The 20,936-nt window shown below is 35.0% G+C and overlaps 2 protein-coding genes and 1 pseudogene across 3 annotated transcripts; all 3 read right to left on the bottom strand.

The window, feature by feature from the left end:
• Positions 1-231: 231 nt before the first annotated feature.
• Positions 232-834, bottom strand: LOC122274408 (annotated as a pseudogene).
• Positions 835-5,723: 4,889 nt separating this feature from the next.
• Positions 5,724-6,167, bottom strand: LOC122274407. The gene has a single exon (XM_043083448.1). It carries the CDS (start codon positions 6,165-6,167, stop codon positions 5,724-5,726), a length of 444 nt encoding a protein of 147 aa, XP_042939382.1.
• Positions 6,168-7,643: 1,476 nt separating this feature from the next.
• LOC122318995 (GTP-binding protein SAR1A) lies at positions 7,644-13,159 on the bottom strand. Of its 2 annotated transcripts, XM_043136837.1 has the most exons (4): positions 12,851-13,159; positions 11,288-11,371; positions 10,677-10,808; positions 7,644-8,250 (listed from the first exon to the last, which is right to left on the bottom strand). In XM_043136837.1, exons 1-4 carry the CDS (start codon positions 12,977-12,979, stop codon positions 7,930-7,932), a joined length of 666 nt encoding a protein of 221 aa, XP_042992771.1. In that variant the 5' UTR covers positions 12,980-13,159; the 3' UTR covers positions 7,644-7,929. The 2 variants fall into 2 exon arrangements, with proteins under 2 accessions (XP_042992771.1, XP_042992772.1); XM_043136838.1 differs by lacking the exon at positions 11,288-11,371 and having other exon boundaries at positions 12,851-13,152.
• Between the last annotated feature and the right edge of the window lie 7,777 nt (positions 13,160-20,936).

Here is a 20,936-nt window from a genome sequence, read left to right as displayed (position 1 = left end):
GTAGTATGTTATACACGAGTTTTGAAAATGAGAAGTGTTACAGGCATAAAGAGATTTTACAAAAGTAAATCTACAAACTATCGTATTTTCATATGATATATTAGATCTATTTTATAATAAAATTAATTTTACAATCTAACATATTATATATAAAAAAAAAAAAAAGGTCAATTTATGAGTTTACTTTGCGACATTACTTGTGATTACACTTCTCCATGTAAATAACATTCTCTATAAAAAACTTAATCTTTTAAACAACCAGTGAGACATCTTTTTCTTAATGTTATTCTCCTTTATGGTATCCAAACTCGATTTCCATCCCTTGCCTGATAATTTCCTTCTCAAATTGTCCGGCCTTCCATCTAATATCTTCGGCAAAGATTCCATTAACACAAAGCTCTTCTCAGTCCTCTCTTCGCTCTCTTTTTGCATCAACAACCCTTGTCCATTTGATCCTAAACTTGCAGCAGGGAAGATCTGAGTGAACAAAGGAAGAAACCTTGACGAAGACAAAAGCAATGACCTTGAACACAAAACTAAGTTTGTGGTCAGAAGAATCCGTTGAGTTTCTTCACTGGACAATGTAGCAAGCTTCCCCTGTTTAACATGAAATATTACGTAAATCCTTCTGGTCTCTAACATCTTGTCCGCAGGCAATGGAGTTGGCCACTTCTCATTCACGGCTGAGTGCAGCTCAACCACAACTTGTTGGGAGTGCTACAACATGAGCTCAGCTGCCGTTAATGGTTTGTCAAATTTATGGACGGTGCTGTCGGAAAGAATAACTTTACCGGTGGCATCTTCTGATGTTGGGTATGTGACATAGTTTCCCATGAAAAACAAACAGGTCAAAGTTAAGAGACAAGTGATAACAAACAGCATGTTTCTTTGTACCGCTATTTATAAACAAGTTGGTATGTGTGTTCATTGGAGAATGTGCATGGATGTAGGTGTTTGGTTAACCGTTCCATGTCGTGACGGCAAAAATGAGGGAATTGGTATCTAACTTAGATGGGGTCATTGAGTTTGAAGTGAGGCTAATAGAAGATATCGACATTGACATTGACCACCTGCTCTTCATTGGCATTGATCATGTATTCGATCTAAGCAGATCCAATAGATGTTATGAAAGATCTGTGCATGGAGGTTCTACATTTGTACCTAAAAAGGAAAGGAAGTCAAAGGAGCGGTTCAACTGTAACTGTAGTACGTGGTACTGTTATTAGTTTATATATTGATCTTATTTTAATTATTGTTAGTACTATGGTTTGAGTAACATCTGTATTAACTAATGCTTAAATTATATATCATGATACTTGAGGTCAGTTAGTTCATGTCCAAACTATATGTTAATTTTCCATGTGTGGTTAATTTGATTTCATATTCAAAATACTAAGAGCTATATATCCAAAGTGAAGAGGGGGGAAAAAAAAGGCATAAACTTTCCATCTCCCGTGAGAAAGATACAAATGGTTAATATTATTTGATTAATTGTGGTGAACAGAGACATTAGGAAGATACCTTGGTGATTTACAAACTTACAGTGGAGGGTTTGCTGATATTGATGAAATAATTAGTTGAGATGATCATTTTTGCCCATAAACCAAATATTAAGGCCTCGTTTGAATAGTCAGATAAAATGAGATATCTATAAATAATAGTGAAATAGCTTGAGTTAATATTTTTATTTGATTTTGAGAAAGGAGATAGAAAAATAGTTAAATAAAAATATTATTAAAATATAAAATTTTAATATTATTTTTGTTTTAAGATTTGAAAATATTGAATTATTTTAAGTGTTTTATATGGAAGTTCTGAAAAATTATAATAATTAAGAAAATAAAATTGAAAAGTGCATGTCAAACTAGCCATATGAATGAATGCAAAAATAAAAATTCTACTCATCATCCTCACGCCACATACCATATATAATTTTTTTATTTTTTTAAATTTTTTTCTCTTACCAAATGTAGGGTATATGGATAATGAGTAGATGAAATAAATTAGTTCATGAAGAATAAAATAAAAGAAATTTAAAAAATTATAAAATAAAAAAGAATAAAAATAAGTATGGTGTATGGAGATGTTGAATAGCAAAACTTATACAAGAATGTCAAAAACTTCCATTTTTTCTTGGGGAAACCATGTGTTTCCACGACCACCCTCTCCATTTAAAAAAAAAAAAAGCCAGTCCACCTAAAAAGAAGAAAAATAAAGCGTTGGATCTGCTACTCTCTTCAATGATACCCATATTACCCTTGTCCCTAAGGTCAAGACTCCTTCAAAGTTGTCTGATTTTATGCCTATTAACCTCTGCAATGTGCTTTATAAGATTATTCTAAATCCCTTGCAAATAGATTGAAAAAACTCTTATCGGCCAGACATTATATCTCAAACTCATTCTATTTTTGTTCCTGGTAGATTGATCTCAGATAATATAATGGTGGGTAGCTTATGAAACTTTGCATACAATGTCTAGCAAATTATTTGGCAACTTTGGTTATATGGCCTTGAAACTTGAAATGAGTAAGGCCTATGATCCATTGAATGAGACTTTTTAAGAGTTGTTATAAGAAAAATGGATTTTGCTCCAAGATGGATTGAGTTGCTGATGAAGTGTTTTGTTTCAGTGTCTTACTCTATTCTACTCAATGGCATCCCCCAACCTATATTAAGACCTTCTCGAGGAATAAGGCAATGTGATCTTATATCACCTTACCTTTTTATTCTATGTGTTGAGACTCTAAGTTCACTACTTACAAATGCAAAAAAGACTGGTGCAATCAAAGGAGTTCCAATTGCAAGAGGCAAGTTTCACATAAATCACCTTTTATTTGCATATGACAATTTACTGTTTTGCGGAGTTTACTCTTTGGAATGGAGCAGATTAACTGACCTCTTATCTATCTATGAAAAGACATATGGTCAGAGACTTAATAAGGAGAAGACTTCTATCCAATTCAGTAGGAACACTTAGAGAAACTCAAACTATTATCTTGCGCATTGCCGGTGTTAGATCCAACAAATCCTATGAGCAGTACTTGGGATTTCCAAGCTTGGTTGGAAGAGCTCGATCAAAGGCCTTTGGAAGCATATTGGATAGAGTTAGACAAATAATCAACAATTTTAAAGTTAATTCTCTCCCCCAGGCTAGAAAAAAGAATTCCTTAAAGCAGTCATACAAGCATTACCAATCTATTGTATGGGAATATTTAAAATTCCTTGTAGCCTTATAAGAGAGATAAACAAGATTATGAAGAACTTTTGGTGGGGACAACATGAAAAGGAGAGGAATTTACATTGGATTTCTTGGAATACTATGGGAAAGTCTTAAGTCAATGAGTGGTCAAGGATTTAGGGAGTTGGAAAGTTTTAACTTGGTTATGTTAGCCAAGCAAAGGTGGAGGTTGATCCAATCCCTTCACTCTTTAGCATCTCAACTCCTAAAGCAGAAATATTTCCCTAAGATTCAATTTTTTAAGGCTAAACTTGGCAATAGGCTATCTTATATGTGGAGGAGTATTCTGGCAACTCAATCTCTATTAATGAATGGCACCATGTGGAGATTTGGCAATGGGACAGTGTTAAGATTTGGAAGGATAAGTGGATTCGAAAACCTACCTCTTTTCAAACTCAAATGGCAGTATTAGGTTTGGATGAAAATGCTAAAGTTCAGGAGCTTATTGATCCTGATACAAATTTCTAGAGGACTTCCCTGATTGCATATATATATATATATATATATATATATATATATATATATATACTCTTAAAATATATACATATATATATATATATATATATATATATATATATTTTGAAGAGGAAGCTGAGCTCATTATGAAGATCCTTACAAGTTGCACAAATAGACTTGATAAAGTAATGTGGATAGGTACTTGAAATGGTCAATTCACAGTGAGTAGTGCATACCATTTTCATAAAGAACTTCAAGAACAAGTTAAAGGTCAACCTTATTGCCCCATGTTTTGAAACACAGTGTGGACTAATATATGGAAGCTAAACATATCCCTAGCAAATAGAGTATTTATATGGAGCGCTTGTCAGAATGGTTTGCCCACAAATCAGAATTTGTTTAAGAGGATGGTGTTGGATAAACCCAACTGACCCATTACTATGAGAGAGGAATCAATGCTACATACTCTGTGGTCTTGTCCTAATGCCCAAGATGTTTGGTGTCATTGCTCTAAACAACTGCAAAAAAGGGTATGTTTGGAAAAGTCTTTTTTAGAGCTATTATGAGGATTATGTGTTGACTTTAAAAAAGAAGTAGTGGAGGAAATAGCAGTAGTGGCTCAAAGAATTTAGTTGAGAAGGAATACTTTTGTGCTTCAAAGTGATTTCAAACATCCAAATAAAGTATTTCATCAATCTATAGAAGCTTTCAAGTAGTTGAAGGAGAGTAAGGCTAAAAGATCTAGCAACGATGCCCCTGCTGGTAATGTTGTTTAGAAATGGGAACCTCCTCCCTTAGAGTACTTCAAGATCAATTGGGACATTGCCATAGATAAGAACAAAGGATGCATTGGAATTGGTATTATAGTAAGGAACTAGGAAGCTAAAGTTGTAGCTACTATGAGGAAGAAAAGATCATCTTTCCTGATCCCCTATTGGCAGAAGCAAATTGTGCTCTTCAAGCAACCTCTTTTGGATTGGAACTGGGACACAGTATTATCATTTTAGAGGGTGATTCATTGCAAGTTATTGAAGCTATCTCTAAGGATGAGGAAAGTTTGACCAGCACATGATTGCTTATAGGGGACATTAAGTCTAAGTTACTTTGTTTTGAAAAATGTTCCTCGAACCATGTCAAAAGAGAAGCAAATTTAATTGCTCATAATTTAGCTAAAGCTCTCTTGCGTCTAATGTAATTGTTGATTTGGAGAATTTTTCTCCATGTATTCTTTCCTTGCTTTAAAGGAATTGAGTAATAAATCAATCTTCCTTAAAAAAAAAAAAAAACTGCTGTGAGTGCACCACGTAGCATTTATTCATCAATTAAATGATTAAGATTTTGACTACCATCTTAATAAAATCAATTTAAAACCTTAGAAATCTTTTTAAAGCATTTAGCATTGATGCTTATGATGAAAAATGATTAGCTGTTAGTTGAGAGAGAAATCTTTTAGTGATTTCTTAAAAGCATACTTACAAATTGATGTGTCTTAATATAGTTCGTCAGATTATTAAATTATTTTTATTGTAAAATAGATTTAACATATCACATAAATTTAAATCAGTTTATGAATTTAATTTTATGAAATCTCTATATGACGGTATAACTAATTCTCTATGAAAATAAGCATTTCACACATAATTCCTCCATGTAGTACTTTAAAGTTTTCCAATTTTCAAAGCTTAGGAGAATTAAATACTTCCTCTGTCATGTCTCATAGTAATTTGGGATAACAAGGCTATTTCAGTACTGAGAAATAAGTCGATGTCTTTACGTGGTGGCCGTGGATATTGTCGAGTTTTTCAGATACTGCATGCAATCATCTGCATATATGATGCCAGACTATATGCAGCTCATAATTCTGTTAGTTCTGTTCAATAATTTGCAAAAGCATCCTCCTTTTGAGCTTACAGTATAGCTAAAGAAAATACTTTCCGAGTTCTGAGTTTAAAAATCTTCCATATTCGGTTTCCCATTCAAAGAGAACACGGACAAGTATAACAACAAATTAAGGTGGAGCGTTGGTTTCTCAAAAACCCTCGGAAATAGGCTCCAAAGCAGGACTCCACCGCCTATGACTCCCCTGCTGGAGACCTGGAAGGCCAGTAATTACCTCCCCTCCCATAGCCGGCAAAACCTTGGAACCACATGGCTTCAATTTGGGTGCTTTCTTCTTACAAGCCAAGTCTATAATTGCCATCTCCAACTCGGAAACCCTACAGTGAACCCTACCCGAGGATACCAGTAGGTAAACCTTTCCGGCCAGAAGCTCGTCGTCGGCCCGCTTGCCGGATATGAGACGAGTTCGACGCAAGTCTTCCACTGAAGCGATGGCGTGGCCGGGGTGTTCCAGCATGAGCTCAGCCGCGGTTAGAGGGAGCTTGAGTCGTTGGAGGTTACCATGAGAATCAAAGAGCTTTGCTGTTTCAGAGTTCGAGGGTCCAGGAAAGTAACAAGAAGTATAGTTCCCCATTTCGATATTGAATAAGAGATAGACAGACAGAAAAGGCAGAGCAGAGTACAGGGATTACGGGCAATGGCTGGCGGAAGTGAGAGCGTGGGGTGGGAATTGAAGTTTTGGGTTTATAAAGCTATGGAAGGAAGGAAAGGAGAAGGGTCAAAGTGAAAGACTGTAAAGGAGAGAGGGATAGTGCTAGAAACGCGGATCGTTGTTGTCCATTTGGGGTGGGGTGGGGTGGGGTTAGGCGTTGGCCTTGAAACTTAGATTGTATTGCAATACGTGGGGCCATATCCCATGGAAGAAGGTTTTTTGATCCTTTGCTTTGTTTGTGTGGCGTGGAGGTGGGCACGAACTGGATAGCGATTTGACCCCTTTGTGTGAAATATGACCAAGAACTCCACGATTCCATTACATGCATGTAACTTTCAACAGTTCGAGGAACAATGTTTTGTGGCTATCTGTGTGCTCCAAGGACAATATGGAATCGCAATTCCAAATCTTATTAGATACGAGACCAGGGGAAGGATCTCTTTTTTGTTGTTAATTGTGGTGGTCAAGAAGATTGGACTCATTAGTTACAATATCAGCCTCTTAATATTAAGAGGAAGTAAATGGTTTTTCTGAAAATAAAAAGATAGATATCTAGACGTATCTGGTGTCTACTCATGCTTCGAATAAATTGAAATCAAGTTGTTTCTGATATCATGTTTTATCTTTACCAAATCACTTTTTTTTATGCTAACTAATGTGTAAATCTTTTATTGAATAGCATATTGAATATGCCAATAATTAAACAGACTTGTAAATTGATGTTTTCTTGCATTAAATTCCAAGGGAAATTCCACTCAATAATGGTGTTGTGCCATACCATAATAATTTGTCGAGTAATGATACCTTCAAACCTCATTTACTACTATTTTATTACTATTAAGCTTTTTCTTTTTCTTTTTATTATTTGAATATAGTTAAAAATATCAAAATATGACCTTGCATAATTTAGAATAGAATAAATTCAATCAACCAACATAATCTTGTAATTTATTTAAAAATAAATTTTATAAAAATTGACTCAAAAAGAAAAACAATGTCAATTTTTATTAAATTGAACTTATTTTTAATTAAATTACATGATTACATTAGTTGATTGAAATTATTTTCTTCTACATTATACAAGAAAGTCATGTTTTAAGATTTTTAATCCAGATTCAATGAGCAAAAAGAGAAAAAAATAACTAGATAGTAAAGTAATAGTAACTGAGGGATAAGGCTATTCATTACCCTAAATGATCCTTCACAATTCCTGATGAATCTGCTGCACGCACATAAACAGACAAAGGAGAGTCCGGAAGTTCTGGGCCCTTGCAACAAGCAACTAGAATTAAGAAACATGGACAGTGTATCCTTATTAGTTTAAGAAACACTGGGAAATATCAGACACGAGTGCCAATTTTCTTGAAAATATCAATACATCATTCCAAATACAAAATATAATAACAAATACAGTTTTCCATTTTATGACTATCAAAATATATAGTAAATGAAGAGGTTTAATGACAAATTACAAAGCCATGAAAGATTTGCTGTTACAAGTAAACTTACAGGGCAGTGACAATAAAACCTCCTTCCACGCACTTCCAAACAAAATACATCTAATTTAAAGCCACTTAGAGGCTAAAACAAACGGGGAATTTGATACATTTTTATGGGTAGCCTGGGGTGTGCTTTGGTGGGACTTCCAGGTGCAGGGGCCACAAGTATCTTGCTGACCACTATCCTATTTGATGTATTGAGAGAGCCACTTGAAACCATCACCATAACCCATTTTTCGTACGATGCTGCACATAAAAACCTCTAATGGACGGACATTAGAGTCTGCCAGGTTTACCTTCCCTTTGCCAGTGGTGAAGTTGGTCAGACCAAGATGGTATCGCAATTCATCTTCCGAGGCAGCATAAGGTATATCAATCTTGTTTCCCAAAATAAGGAAAGGGACGTCAGCGAGGGCCTCATCAGAAAGGAGTGCATCCAGTTCCTTTTTCGATTCCGCAAATCTCTCCTTGTCATAGGCATCCACCAGGTACACCACAGCATCAACCTGTAAATGAAAAGGCAAGCACATATTACCAATACATGTCAGTAGTTCATGTAATACTCTGAACTGAGTATAGGAGGTTGGTGAATGGAATCTTATACTGCCTACAAGAGAGTTTTTTTAATTTTTTTATTCTTTTATTCTTTTTTTAAGTAAAGAAAAGAGTTATTACCGGTTTATAACAATTCCAAAATGTTCTAATTGCAACAATGGCAAGTCCTTTTGGATCGTTACAAATGGTATCAAAACCTAATTTTAATACCCCATATTGAGTACAGGAGTATGTGAATGAGATCCCACATTAGCTCTTACGATTTATGGCAATTTCAAGAGGCTATAATTGTAACATTCACTGGTCCTTTTGGAAGATAGGCCCACATGTGGCTTGGACTTTCTTGGGTCGTTACGAATAATATCAGAGCCAATTGTAATACTGCCTACAGAGTATAAATAGGTGGGAAATGGGACTTCAGATTGCCTAGGACTGAGAAGTTCTTACGGTTTATAATGATTCTAAAATACTCAAATTGCAACATTAACTAGTCATATTAAATTATGAGACCAGATGTGGCTTGGACCTTTTTGAGTTGTTTTAGTTAAAACATCATAAGAAACCAAAATTGGAAGCACAAAGGCACAACCCAGATGTAAGAAATCAGTAAAGTATGCTCAACCATCTGAAATATCAAGGTCTGAGTCATGAATTTAATTAAATGCTGCCACATGATGACACTGATTTTTTTCTTATTCATAAATTTTTTTTTTTTTTAATTGGCACCCAGCGTCTGGAACATCCCAGGGGCGCATAGGCCCTCGGCAAGGAGTTTCCCGCAAGTGCACCTTGGGTAATTCAAGGGGAAAATCCCCCAGTCTAATGGCCCCTAGAAATTGTTTGCACCCAAGGGGATTTGAACCTTAGACCTAGGGGGAGCATACCCCCAAGCCCAAGGCCTTTACCACTTGAGCCAACTCCTAAGGGTTTATTCATAAAAAAATGATGACACTAGTTAGATAAAAAAGACTGAGAAGCACATGTTACCAGCACGTGGTGGTTGTTAAAACATAATGTTAAACCATAGTGAGGAACATACATCTTGAGCTTAAAGTCACTTGCAAGTTGAAAGCATACAAGCTACTCCAACCACATCTACACAGGATCAAAGTACAGAAACTCAGTTACAACTCTTTTTGGGAAGTAATTCAAAATATAGAGGGTTTTAATTATATATTAGATTTATAGATGAATAGTTAAACCACATAACTAACTTAAAATGTGCACTTTTGCCTAAAAATGTTATCCTATTATGAAAAATGTTAGAAAGAATCAGATCCAACTTTCAAAGAACTCGAGATTTTTGAGAGAAATGTCAAACAAAAAGGTGAAACCCTTTATGGAGGTGTGTGTATCATGAGGCTGTCACACTAGGGGTGTAAATCTCACCATGAGGCATGCCATTTGTTGACATGAACAAGGTCAGCCTTAGAGTGAAACCTTATTTATTTATTTTTTTATAGCTTAGAGTGAAACCTTAATAAACCTTCAGAACCATAATTGTTATCACCAAAATAAAATGTTATGAACTAGATCAATAATCAGAATATATGAAAAGCAACATATAACTATAGAATACAAATTTTTGGTGAGATTATCTCAAGCTTTTCAAAGTAGTGAGAAAAATATGATGGTTTAGATATTGACAGACAATTAAGATGATAATCCTTTTAATACTAGAATTTACTATAAGAATTTAAAATCAGAACAAAAGACAAAGCAAGTTTTACTGCTAACTGCAGAACAATGGCAAAGGCAAGTGAGCATGGCATGGTGATAATAAAAAGAAAAATAGGATAAAATAACCTCAATCGCAATAATTCATAATACATAGAAATTTCAGAAGACAAATACAACAAAACTACAGCTCCGAGTGATTTATAAAAATCTATGATTATAAAAGACGACAGAGCTATTAAAACTTAGCTCATATACATGAAAAACAAAACATAACAATCAACAACAACTTTAATGAACCACTTGTGGCCCTAACAAACACTAATAAAGGATGAAGCAGCTCTGCCAAATAAAAGGATGAAGAGAACATCAGATTCAAGTTTTGATAATAAAACACAAACACACGCGCGCGCACACGCAAACACAGCGTGAGCACAACTTGAAAAATAAGACTGCAAAAGCAAAACAGATTTGATCAAAACATGAAACACTCAAGAAATTAATTGCGAAGTTTTCATAACATTTTTTACTAATTCTATTGACTGTACAACTACTTGGCTGCAATAGATGAAGCAAACATCAGAATGAAGATCAGGGCAGTATTGTGGATCTACTCAAAGAGAAACAACCAATAAAACTTTGGAGAGATAAAAAAGTACATAGCTACAAATCTAGCTCTGACTCTTTGCATATTGCTTACTTTGGCATAGTAATCCTTCCAGACTCTGCGAGCAATCTGATGTCCTCCCAAATCAAATGCCTTGAACTTGATTTTCCCAATACTCAACTCCTCCGATGTAGGATACTGTGTTGGCTGGTGCTGTACCAATCTCTGGAAATCAAGAACAGAACAATCAATATTACAACATAAAACAATAGCAGTCAAAAATTGAAAGTATAGAAAAATGAGGAGTATCCAATCAATTAATCCCCCAAACCGGGGTAGCTTAAGCGGAAATGAAAGAGTAGCGTGAGGGGAAATTTTAAAAGAAATATCATTGACTCATAATATTTAAAACTAATTGACCTATCAAAAAAAATTTTTAAAACTAATATTCTAACAATATTTTATTCAACTCAACTCAACTCAACTCAACTCAACCCAACATCCAAACCCAACCTTACACAACACAAACATACCTTCTGCTTACCTAGACCTTTCACGATAATTTACTATGGTTAAATTAAGCTTTCTGTTTTTTAGGCAAATGCAGTACAAAGTGTTATAAAATATTTCAAAGCTGGTATGGATGGGGGATATTTTCCACTATGAAACCATTGATGGGAGAAAATATGGGAATGCTTCCTCACCAATGAGGATGTGGCCCGTTTCACCTGCTCCTGCACTCCAGGTTTGCAATATGCGAAATAACACAAGTGCTCTGGTTGGGATTGCTAAATAAGAGGAAGAGGAAGAGCAATAAATCACAGGACCAACAAAATCCCCAAATTTTGCCATTAGCCAAGCCAAATCCCTAGACAAGGTTGACACCAACGTCTGTCCATATTGATCAATGGGCTTGACAACGGAAACAAAGACACTGAGAGAGGTGGTGGCAAGAGACTGACAGAGAAATGGATTTATAAAATTTTAAAAGTTTTCAATCTTTTAAATAAATATATCTATAATTTTATATATATGTAACACCCCAATGGAAGGCTCAAACCACATGACATATACTTTAAAAGGACTGATCAATGATACAATTGGAGCCCCAATGGAACACTATAAAGTGCAAGAACTTCTCATTCCTAAGCAATGTGAGATCCCATACACCACCTACTCTTATTCTTATCATATGGGGTATGACAATATATGAGTCAGACAGATGGGTGTTTCCCTGGCAAATTTTTAACCCACCTGCTTCTTGCCTGTTTTTGTACAGTGACTTAGGAATCTGCAAGCTCGCTTGGGATAGTGGGTGGAAATCCATCTGTTACCCTTGGCCCCCTAGGGGCTGGGTGGATTTCTAAAGCAGGAAGGGTTATGAGGGGTAATTTTTTTTTTTTTTTTATAAGTAGGATTATGAGGGGTAATGACCAGCCGTATTTGGGTTAATCCATAGACTTGAATCAATAAAGGAGATGCTTTGAGGTTGATTTATTAGATGGAGAGGTCATGGGACCAGTCTTGTTGTGCTTAAAGTTATACCAGGAAGGCTTTTTGGAATATTATTCTAGTTGTCTTCCCAATGGGTCAATGGAAACATTCCTGACCAATTGCCTGACAAATTGCTAGACCAGGCAGATATGCGAACGGACGGTGGATTTTCCATGGGTTCTGGAAGAGATATATTTGCCGATGAGGGAATAGGAGGTCGGTTTGAAGGTTAATTAAAGTCGATGAAGAAGATCATCCCAGTTGAGGTATTTGGTTTGTGAGATGATTTGGGTGAAGCAGATGTTTCCCAAGCTTTGATCAGAGGATTATTCCTCGGAGATTAGTAGTTTGGAACTTTGGTGGCAGGGGTTCCATGGACTGATCAGTCGAGTGCTGATCTCTAGCTGTGACAGTAGAGGGGAAGGTATTATGGGTGGTGTGGAGATATTAAGGAGAGCGATTTTCAGGAGGAAGGAAGAGCAAAGAGCAACCCTTCAATTATACTGTTTCGATTTCTAAAATTGAAAGTATCACCTCAATAAGCCAATTGAGGCCAGAAGTATTTTTTATAACGAAGGTTTTATTTCGACTTATGACAAAAGAATTAGAGAGGGGAAAAGCAGATATCCAAGTATATTTCATTTCCAAGCATTTCCCAGCAAACCGATCTTATCATTAATTTAAGAAAACCAAACGAAACAACAACAAATTCCGAGAAACAAATTCCGAAGTTAAAAGCATAATCTCGGAGATACTACGAAGAGGAATCGAACCTCGTCTTTCAACATATGGAGCAAGGTGGTCTTTCCGGCATTATCGAGGCCTAGGAACAAGATCTTCGCCTCCTTTTGCCAGAGACCGAGCGACGCCAGGACTCCGTAGAACCAGTCCAGCAGAAACATGCTGCCGCTGCTCTATCCCTCTCTTCTCTATTCGGATTTTGATTTCTCGGATCGAGCCCGGGGTCGAAGACGATTCAAAGTGTGACAGTGCGAAATAGAACCAGATCGTCCGACACGAGGTCTACGAAACCCCCCCAATGGATTCCCTGAAGAAACAAGATTTGAGGAAAGAAAATGTAATAGCAAAGCAGCGAATATTGTTTGCAAAATTACCTAGAGACCCTGGATCTGGTTGATCCTGGCACAAAATGACGTCGTTTTGAGTGAGACAAAGGACTCTAGCCTTTTTATCTCACAAACTGATATAATTTAATATAATTTATCAGATTTTAAAGTTATTCTTATTATAAAGTAGATTTGATAGATCATATAAAATTACGTCAGTTTGTAAGATTATTTTTATATAAAAATTACTACAAATACAAATAGATTATATAAAAATAAATCTACAAACTAACGTTATTGTATAAGATCATTAGATTTACTTTATAATAAAAATAACTTTATAATATGATATATCATATCAAGTTGCATCAATTTGTGATTTATTTTTATGTAATTATTTTATAATTAAAATATTTTCTTTTTTATATAATATTTTTGTAATTATAACACTCATCCAAATATAAAATAAACTTTTACCAGATATTAAATATGAGTAATGGTAAAAACAAGTCTTTGTATAAAAAACTTTTCAACAGTAGGGTTCGCCTTTAAAAGGTTAGAGTTTGTATAAATGATTATCCAATAAATAATAGCTTTTATTTATTTAGCTGGTGTGGAAATTCTAAGCTTTTATTTATTTTCATTATTCTTAAATATTATATTTTTATTTTATAATTATTTTAAAGAAGAATACGAAAAGTCTTAAGAGCTACAAAAAAAATTCTTATAAATAAATTTACAAAATCTCTATTGAATTGTATCAAGTGGTAAAGGCATTGATCTTGAAAGGTACGCTTCTATGTATCTAAAATTCAAATCTTCTTACGTGCATAATATCTTATAACCATCCGACAATGAGATTTTTTCTTTGAATTATCTAGGTGCACTTATAAAAAAAAAAAAAAAAAAAAATTTACTGCAAGCCTGTGCACCATTGAGATTAGTTGAAATTCTCTTCCCAAACACCCCGATTCAATAAAAAAATTATAAATTAACTTGGCTTAATACGATACATAAGCTATACTTTATAATAAAAAAAAATTACAATTTAACATACTATATAGAATCACAATTTATGAATTCTTGTAATATCTTTTTACAGAGTGAATACTTTTAAAAAAATAATATTAATAGTCTTTGTAAATACAATGGTTTATTCTCCCTCAATATTAGCATTTAAATCATTAATGTAAACGAGAGAATGAGACGAAGGTGATAATGATTCCTTTCACTTTATCTTTTATCTTTTTTATTTTGACCATACTTTATTTGTGTCAATTTGGAGGTAGAAATTAACAAAAACACCTTACATATATTACACTCACAAACTTATGTAGATGTCTACTTCCATTCTGAGTATTGATTGATAGAAAACGTAACCCAGAAAATAACATATCCTTTCTATAAGTAAAATTAATGCGAAATTAAAGAAAATAAGAATTTGTCTAGTAATTATTGGTACATTTTTCTGTCGAGATTGAATGCCAACAATATGATCGAATTATCCATGGTAGAGCTCGATCGACGATAGTCGAGATGCTCCAAATGTTCTTCCTCAACTCAAATAGTAAATAAATGCTAAAAATATAAAAAAAGAGATTGAGATTTACGTGGTTTGGTACTAAATCATTATATAGTCACGATATTTTGGAAGTGAATTTCTTGATAATTTTACAAACTCATGTGGGCTTACTTTACTCTTTTTAACAGTAGTGAAAAGGGAGAAGAGAGATTGAAGACGATGTTCATGTGCCTTGGTTGCATGTAAGTCCTCTTGGCCTTATCTAGTTTGCCCAGCTGCCTTGTTATGTTTGAAGTCTCTTTATGTGACTTCCTTGCTAGTTTTTAGTCCTTCCTCAACATCATATCATGTCAAGCTGGCAACTTGTCTTTTGTCTTTTCTTTCTTCCCATGTTTTGGGCATTACATGTGTAATTGACCATTGAATGACTATACAATTAGCTTTTTAACGTTGTGAACTTCATACTCAAACAGTAACCAAGACATATGAGTAACATCACAACATATCGTGAGGTGGAAAATGGTCATACGAACAACAACAAAAAATCTTGCGTTTTGTTTCTCCGTGAAGTAACAGCCATTTTTTTTTTCTCTCTCTCGGATAATTATAATCCTGCCTCTTTCCTTTTCCTTTGAGGAAAATAAGTCTTTTTTCTTCTTTGTTTTCTCTTTCTCTCTTTGAATTTTGGTGTCTTGCTATCATGTTTTGGAAACTAGAATAAGTAAGATTCAAGGGTTTCACTCATAAGTGGTTATCATTGTGTTGGTTGGGGTACAGATTGTTTGTCGAAATGTAGTGAATATCTTTAGTTTGGAAGGTAGTGAATGAAATATCATATTATTTGAAGTGATTCCAAATAGTGCTTCATAATGATTCCAATAGGTTTTAATTGTAATCTTAACTAGTCTTTCTGAAGTATTAGTACAAACTCGACTCAAGCCTTTATTGGATTGTTACCCTAGTGATTTGTCGATTCACAAGTATTTCATCTTCCACCCAAACGGTCCACATTCTCTGCGAAGTTGTCTTTTCTCGTACATGACACTATTTGTTAGCATATATTTACCTACCTTGATTATGCTAGTTGTTGTAATATTCTATAAATATTCTCGGTTAGAATATCTTGAATATTTAGGTGTTGATTGTATTTCCTTTATTTAAACGAGCTTCTTATACTATAAATAGGCCAACCATGTACATTGTCGATACACATTGAATTTTAAAGTTTTCTTACATGAGTTACATACAATATTATACACAGTATTAGAGCAGAGGTTTTGAATTTGAATCTTGACTCTACACTCCATCACATTTAATTAAATATTTTATGTGTTGGAGCTACTCATTGAGAGGGAGTCTAGTTCACTATTTCTTTCATCAGTTTAAGTTTTTGGGATCATTGGTGATTTCACATGGTATCAAAGATCAGGACACTATCCTATTGCCTCTAGTCGCAACCATCCGTGTCAAACATTTTTGTAGTTGCCATTGGTGTTCCTTTGTTGTTTTCTTGACAATCCACCAGGGTTGCTACATCGGTTCTATTCCACTTGACTGTTGTAGCTTCTTCACATTTCTTACTTCGTGTATGATTATTTTTTTGAAAACCTCAGGCCACCATATGACTCTTCAGGTTATGCCAATGACTTTGTGCAAAAATCGTACAATTACGGCTTGTAATGCTCCCACACGTGCCCCCTAGGTCTACAACACGTCTGCCCACATGCTACATGCTCTCCCACGTTCTAGTAGCTCCTTCGATGTGTATGTACACACTCGACAGTTGCCCCCTACTTCGATTGGTAAAATGCGGTCCATCTTTTAGCCCATTACAACCCATTTTCAGTCCAACTCATCTCAAGTAAGCTTTTATTTTTCTTTTCTTTATTCTATTATTAGCTCAATTTTAGCTTATGCCCGCACCACTCTTAGCCCAACTGAACCCATCCCATCCATCGCATCTCTTCAATCACCATCCAATCAGTCGCAACATGTTTACCATGTAACTATTGATTTGTGACTTGTTTATAACTTTGACCATTGACCACCAAAAAACAACAACTCTCAAAATGTCCTCCCCTTCCCACCTTGATAATATTGTCCATCCTATTGACAGTATTTTAGATGGATCCAATTATAATATGTGCGCTCAAAATATGTAAATGTTTATGTGTGGCCATAAATTGTGGCACTATGTTTTGAGAGATATGGTTGCTCCTAAGCAACAAGAGGGTGAAGGTATTAAAGTCTACATATGCCGTCTTAAAGATTGGCATAGTGTGTACAACAAGATCATTTCTTATTTTATCAACACTTATGTTCCTTCGACTCATAGTTTGCTCCCTAAACTCAGAAATGCTAAAGCTACATGGGATTTTCTTTCAAAACGATATAATTGTACTCATGATGCTCGTTCAAGTTCCAGCTTGAGACTAGGCTTTATTAGATGCAACAAGAATCAGGTTAGTATATTGCTAATTTCTATTCTCTAGTTAATAATTTGTTGGAACAACTATCTTCTGCAGATCCTCATTTGAAATATTCTGAAGATATTGAACTATTTGTGGCCTATCATGATTATCAAAAGTTTATGCACTTCATGATGGCCCTCCGTGAGGACTTTGAGTATACACGAGCCTCTCTCTTGCATTGCACACCACTTCCAACTCTTGAGACTGCTGTTGCCTAACTCATTTCTGAAGAAATCGACGATCTACAATGAGATTTTGTTGTAGCTGCTACCTCTTAAGTGTCTTCTAAGTCTTCCTTTGTTATTGCCTCTGGATCTTCCCCATCCCCATCATTAACCAAGACTCCTATCTCTAAATATTTAAAACTCTTAGACCATTCTGTTTTTGAATGTTGTAAACTATTATACAAGAATAAAACAAAGACCTTTGTCTTATAGGCTACCGCCATAGCTTCCATTGCTCATTCTGCACTAGATTCTTCTTCTCAGACCACTCCACTTATTGTAGCTGATATTGAGGCATTAATTCATCACATTTTATCTCAATCTTCTACTGCCTTGTCCGTCACTTCAAGTAAATATCCTTGCTTTATTAACTTTGTGTGTTGTAATCACATAATCTTTTACCCTACCTTATTTTTTCAAAAACCTGCACTCTCACCAGATAGTTCTCATTTGCCTGTTAGTAATATAGGATCCATTTCTTCCTCAACACTATCAATTGCAAACGCATACCTTGTCTCCAAGCTATCCTTAAATCCACTTTCTGTTGATCAACTTTGTGAGTTAGGTTTTACTCTAACCTTTTCAAATAATGGTGTTGATGTATAGAGCCTCAGACGAGCAAGCTCATTGGGACCGACCGTAATGTTGAATGTTTGTTTGAGCCCTCTTATTTGCAGATTCCCTCCTATGCATCTACACTTGTTGCTAGTCTCACCAATTCCTCTCATTTATGGTATTCTTGGGTTGGGTCACACCTCTAATTCTCGTGTTCAATTTTTCATTTTCTTCTGCACCTTTTGATTTGATTCATTTTGATATTTGGGGTCTCGCTCTCATTCCCATAGAGGGCAGATCTTGTTATTTTGTTATCTTTATTGATGATTATTCACACTTTATTTAGATATATCTCTTACAACATCGTTTTGAACTTGGATCACATTTATCAAAGCTTTCACAAAATAGTACAAACTTCAGTCTCTCATGCCATCAAAATTTTTCATTCAGACAATGCTATGGAATACAATGAAAAATCTTTTCTTGATTTCTTGAGTCAACAAGGAACAACCTCTCATCATTTTTGCCCATATACTTCTCAACAAAATGTCTAAGCAAAATGGAAACACTGTCACATTATAAACACTCTAAGAGTTCTCCTCATTTCTGCTTCTTTTTCTGAAAAGTTTTTGGGTGAGGTTGTTGTAATTGCTGCCTATACTATCAATCATGTTCCTTCTCTATCATTCATAATAAAACTCCTTTCGAGCTCCTCTATTGAAAGATCTTTGATCACTCATTAATTCAAGTATGTGGTTGTGTATGTTTTGTCACACTTCATCTACATAAGCGTACTAAACTTGAACCACACTCTCACTTGCATTGTTTTCTTGTTATGATATCAATCAAAAGGGATATTTTTGCTTTGACCCAATCACTAAATACCTTTGAGTTTCTCACCATGTGGAGTTTTGGTAACATAAAATGTTTATGAGTTTTTTTAGGTTTGTACCATCCTTCTCTACATATTCTCCTATATTCATTGATATCTCTATTGCATTACTTCATGACTCTTCTGTAGAGACATCGAGCTCCTCAGAAAATCCTCTCCCAGCTCCTCTCAATAGATCTAACATGAAAAATGGTCATCTTGCTACATCACATGCCCTAGACTCCTCTTGGGTATTTGAACCTTGTCGTTTTAATAGGGCTAGTGTACCTCATTCTCACCTTGAAGATTATCATCGTTTTTCTACTCTTACTATTCTTCACGAACCTCACACTCATCGTGAGGCTAGTGCTGTTTGGCAAAAAGTTATGTCAAATTAGTTGAATGCCCTTACCAAAGCTCATAGTTCAAACTTGGTGGAACTGCCTCGTGGGAAAACTGCATTTGGATGTAAGTGGATCTACAAAATTAAGACCCGAGCAAATAGATGTGGAAAGCTATAAGGCACGACTTGTGGTAAAAGGCTTTGCCCAAGAGTATACTAATTACGAAGGAATATTTGTTGCTGTTTCAAGGCTCACTTTGTTAGATCATTAATTGCAATAACAATAGCTCACAAATGGAAATTATTTTAGGTAGATGTTAAAAACGGATTTCTCGATTGTGATTTTGTAGAAGAAGTATATATGCACCCTTCAAGTAGCTATGAACATCCTCCATATAAAGTCTTTCATCTTCATCTTGCTCTCTATGGGGTCAAGCAAGCTCCCTATGCTTAGTTTGCCAAATTCAGTTCTGTGGGTTGCTAAGCAAGGATTTGTTCCCAGTTCATATGACTTTGTACTTTTTCTTCGTACTACTAATACTAGTAGTATCCTTGTCCTTCTCTATGTTGCTGATATAATTATTATTGGCAATGACATCACTACATTAGAGACCTTCAAGATTTCCTTGGTCAGAATTTTGAAATGAAAGATTTTGAGAACTTAAGCTTCCTTCTTGGACTTGAGGTCACATTGGTGCAAATGGTTATTATCTTTCCCAAGCCAAATATGCTTTTGATTTGCTCTCTAAAGCAAGGTTGGCTAATAATAAGATAGATACACTCATCAAGAATACCATGCTAAGCTTCTCACCACTGTTGGTGCCCCTCTTTCAAATCCCACTCTCTACAAATAGTTGGTTGGTAGTCTCATTTACCTCACAATTACACGACCATATATTTCTTATGTGATTCAACTAATTAGTCAATTTACGAGTGCGCCATGCTCTACTCTTTCTACTACATTTCTTTGTATTTTGCGCTATGCTAAGGGCATTTTATTATATGGACTTCACTTCTCCTCATACTCTTCTCATGAGTTTCAAGCTTACTCTGATATTGATTAAGCTAGTGATCCCATTGATTATCGCTCCACCACTAGCTAACGTTCTTTTCTTAGGACAATATCTATAATATCTTGGCGTAGCAAGAAGCAGTTAGTAGTATCTTGACCTAGTATTGAGGTTGAGTATTGCGCATTGGCTGACACCACTTCTGAACTATTGTGGCTTTGATAACTCTTAGCAAACATGGGCGTTTAACAAAAGACTAGTTCTTCCATTCAATGTGATAGCCACTGTGCCATATAGATTACCCATAACGATGTCTTTCATGAACTTACCAAACGTATCGAGATAGATTGTCATTTTGTTCATCATCACCTTCAGCAAGGTGCTTTGTATCTTCACTCTGTATCCTCTTAAGACAATCTTACTAATATTTTTACAAAATCTCACCCACTTGGTTAGCCAGGTATTCTTGTTTCCAAACTCCAGTTGGCTCCACTGCCTTAAGTTTGAGGGAGGATGTTAGCATATATTTACTTACCTTGATTATAGTAATTTTGGTAATATTCTATAAATATTCTAGGTCAGGATATTTTGTATTTAGGTATTGATTGTATTTTCTTTATTTACACAAGCCTTATTACACTATAAATAGGTCAACCATGTACATTGTCAATACACATTGAGTTTTAGAGTTTTCTCCATACAGTTTTCTACACTATCAATAGTAAAGAAAATTATTTCTTTAAACAATGAGTATATGAAACATTTCTGTTCTCCAAAAATTCTATTGCAACTTTGA

Source organism: Carya illinoinensis, chromosome 8 (genome assembly GCF_018687715.1).
Source record: "Carya illinoinensis cultivar Pawnee chromosome 8, C.illinoinensisPawnee_v1, whole genome shotgun sequence".
NCBI lineage: Eukaryota > Viridiplantae > Streptophyta > Magnoliopsida > Fagales > Juglandaceae > Carya > Carya illinoinensis.
Note: the sequence above shows the minus strand (reverse complement) of the source record. Positions and strands in the feature narration are given on the sequence as shown.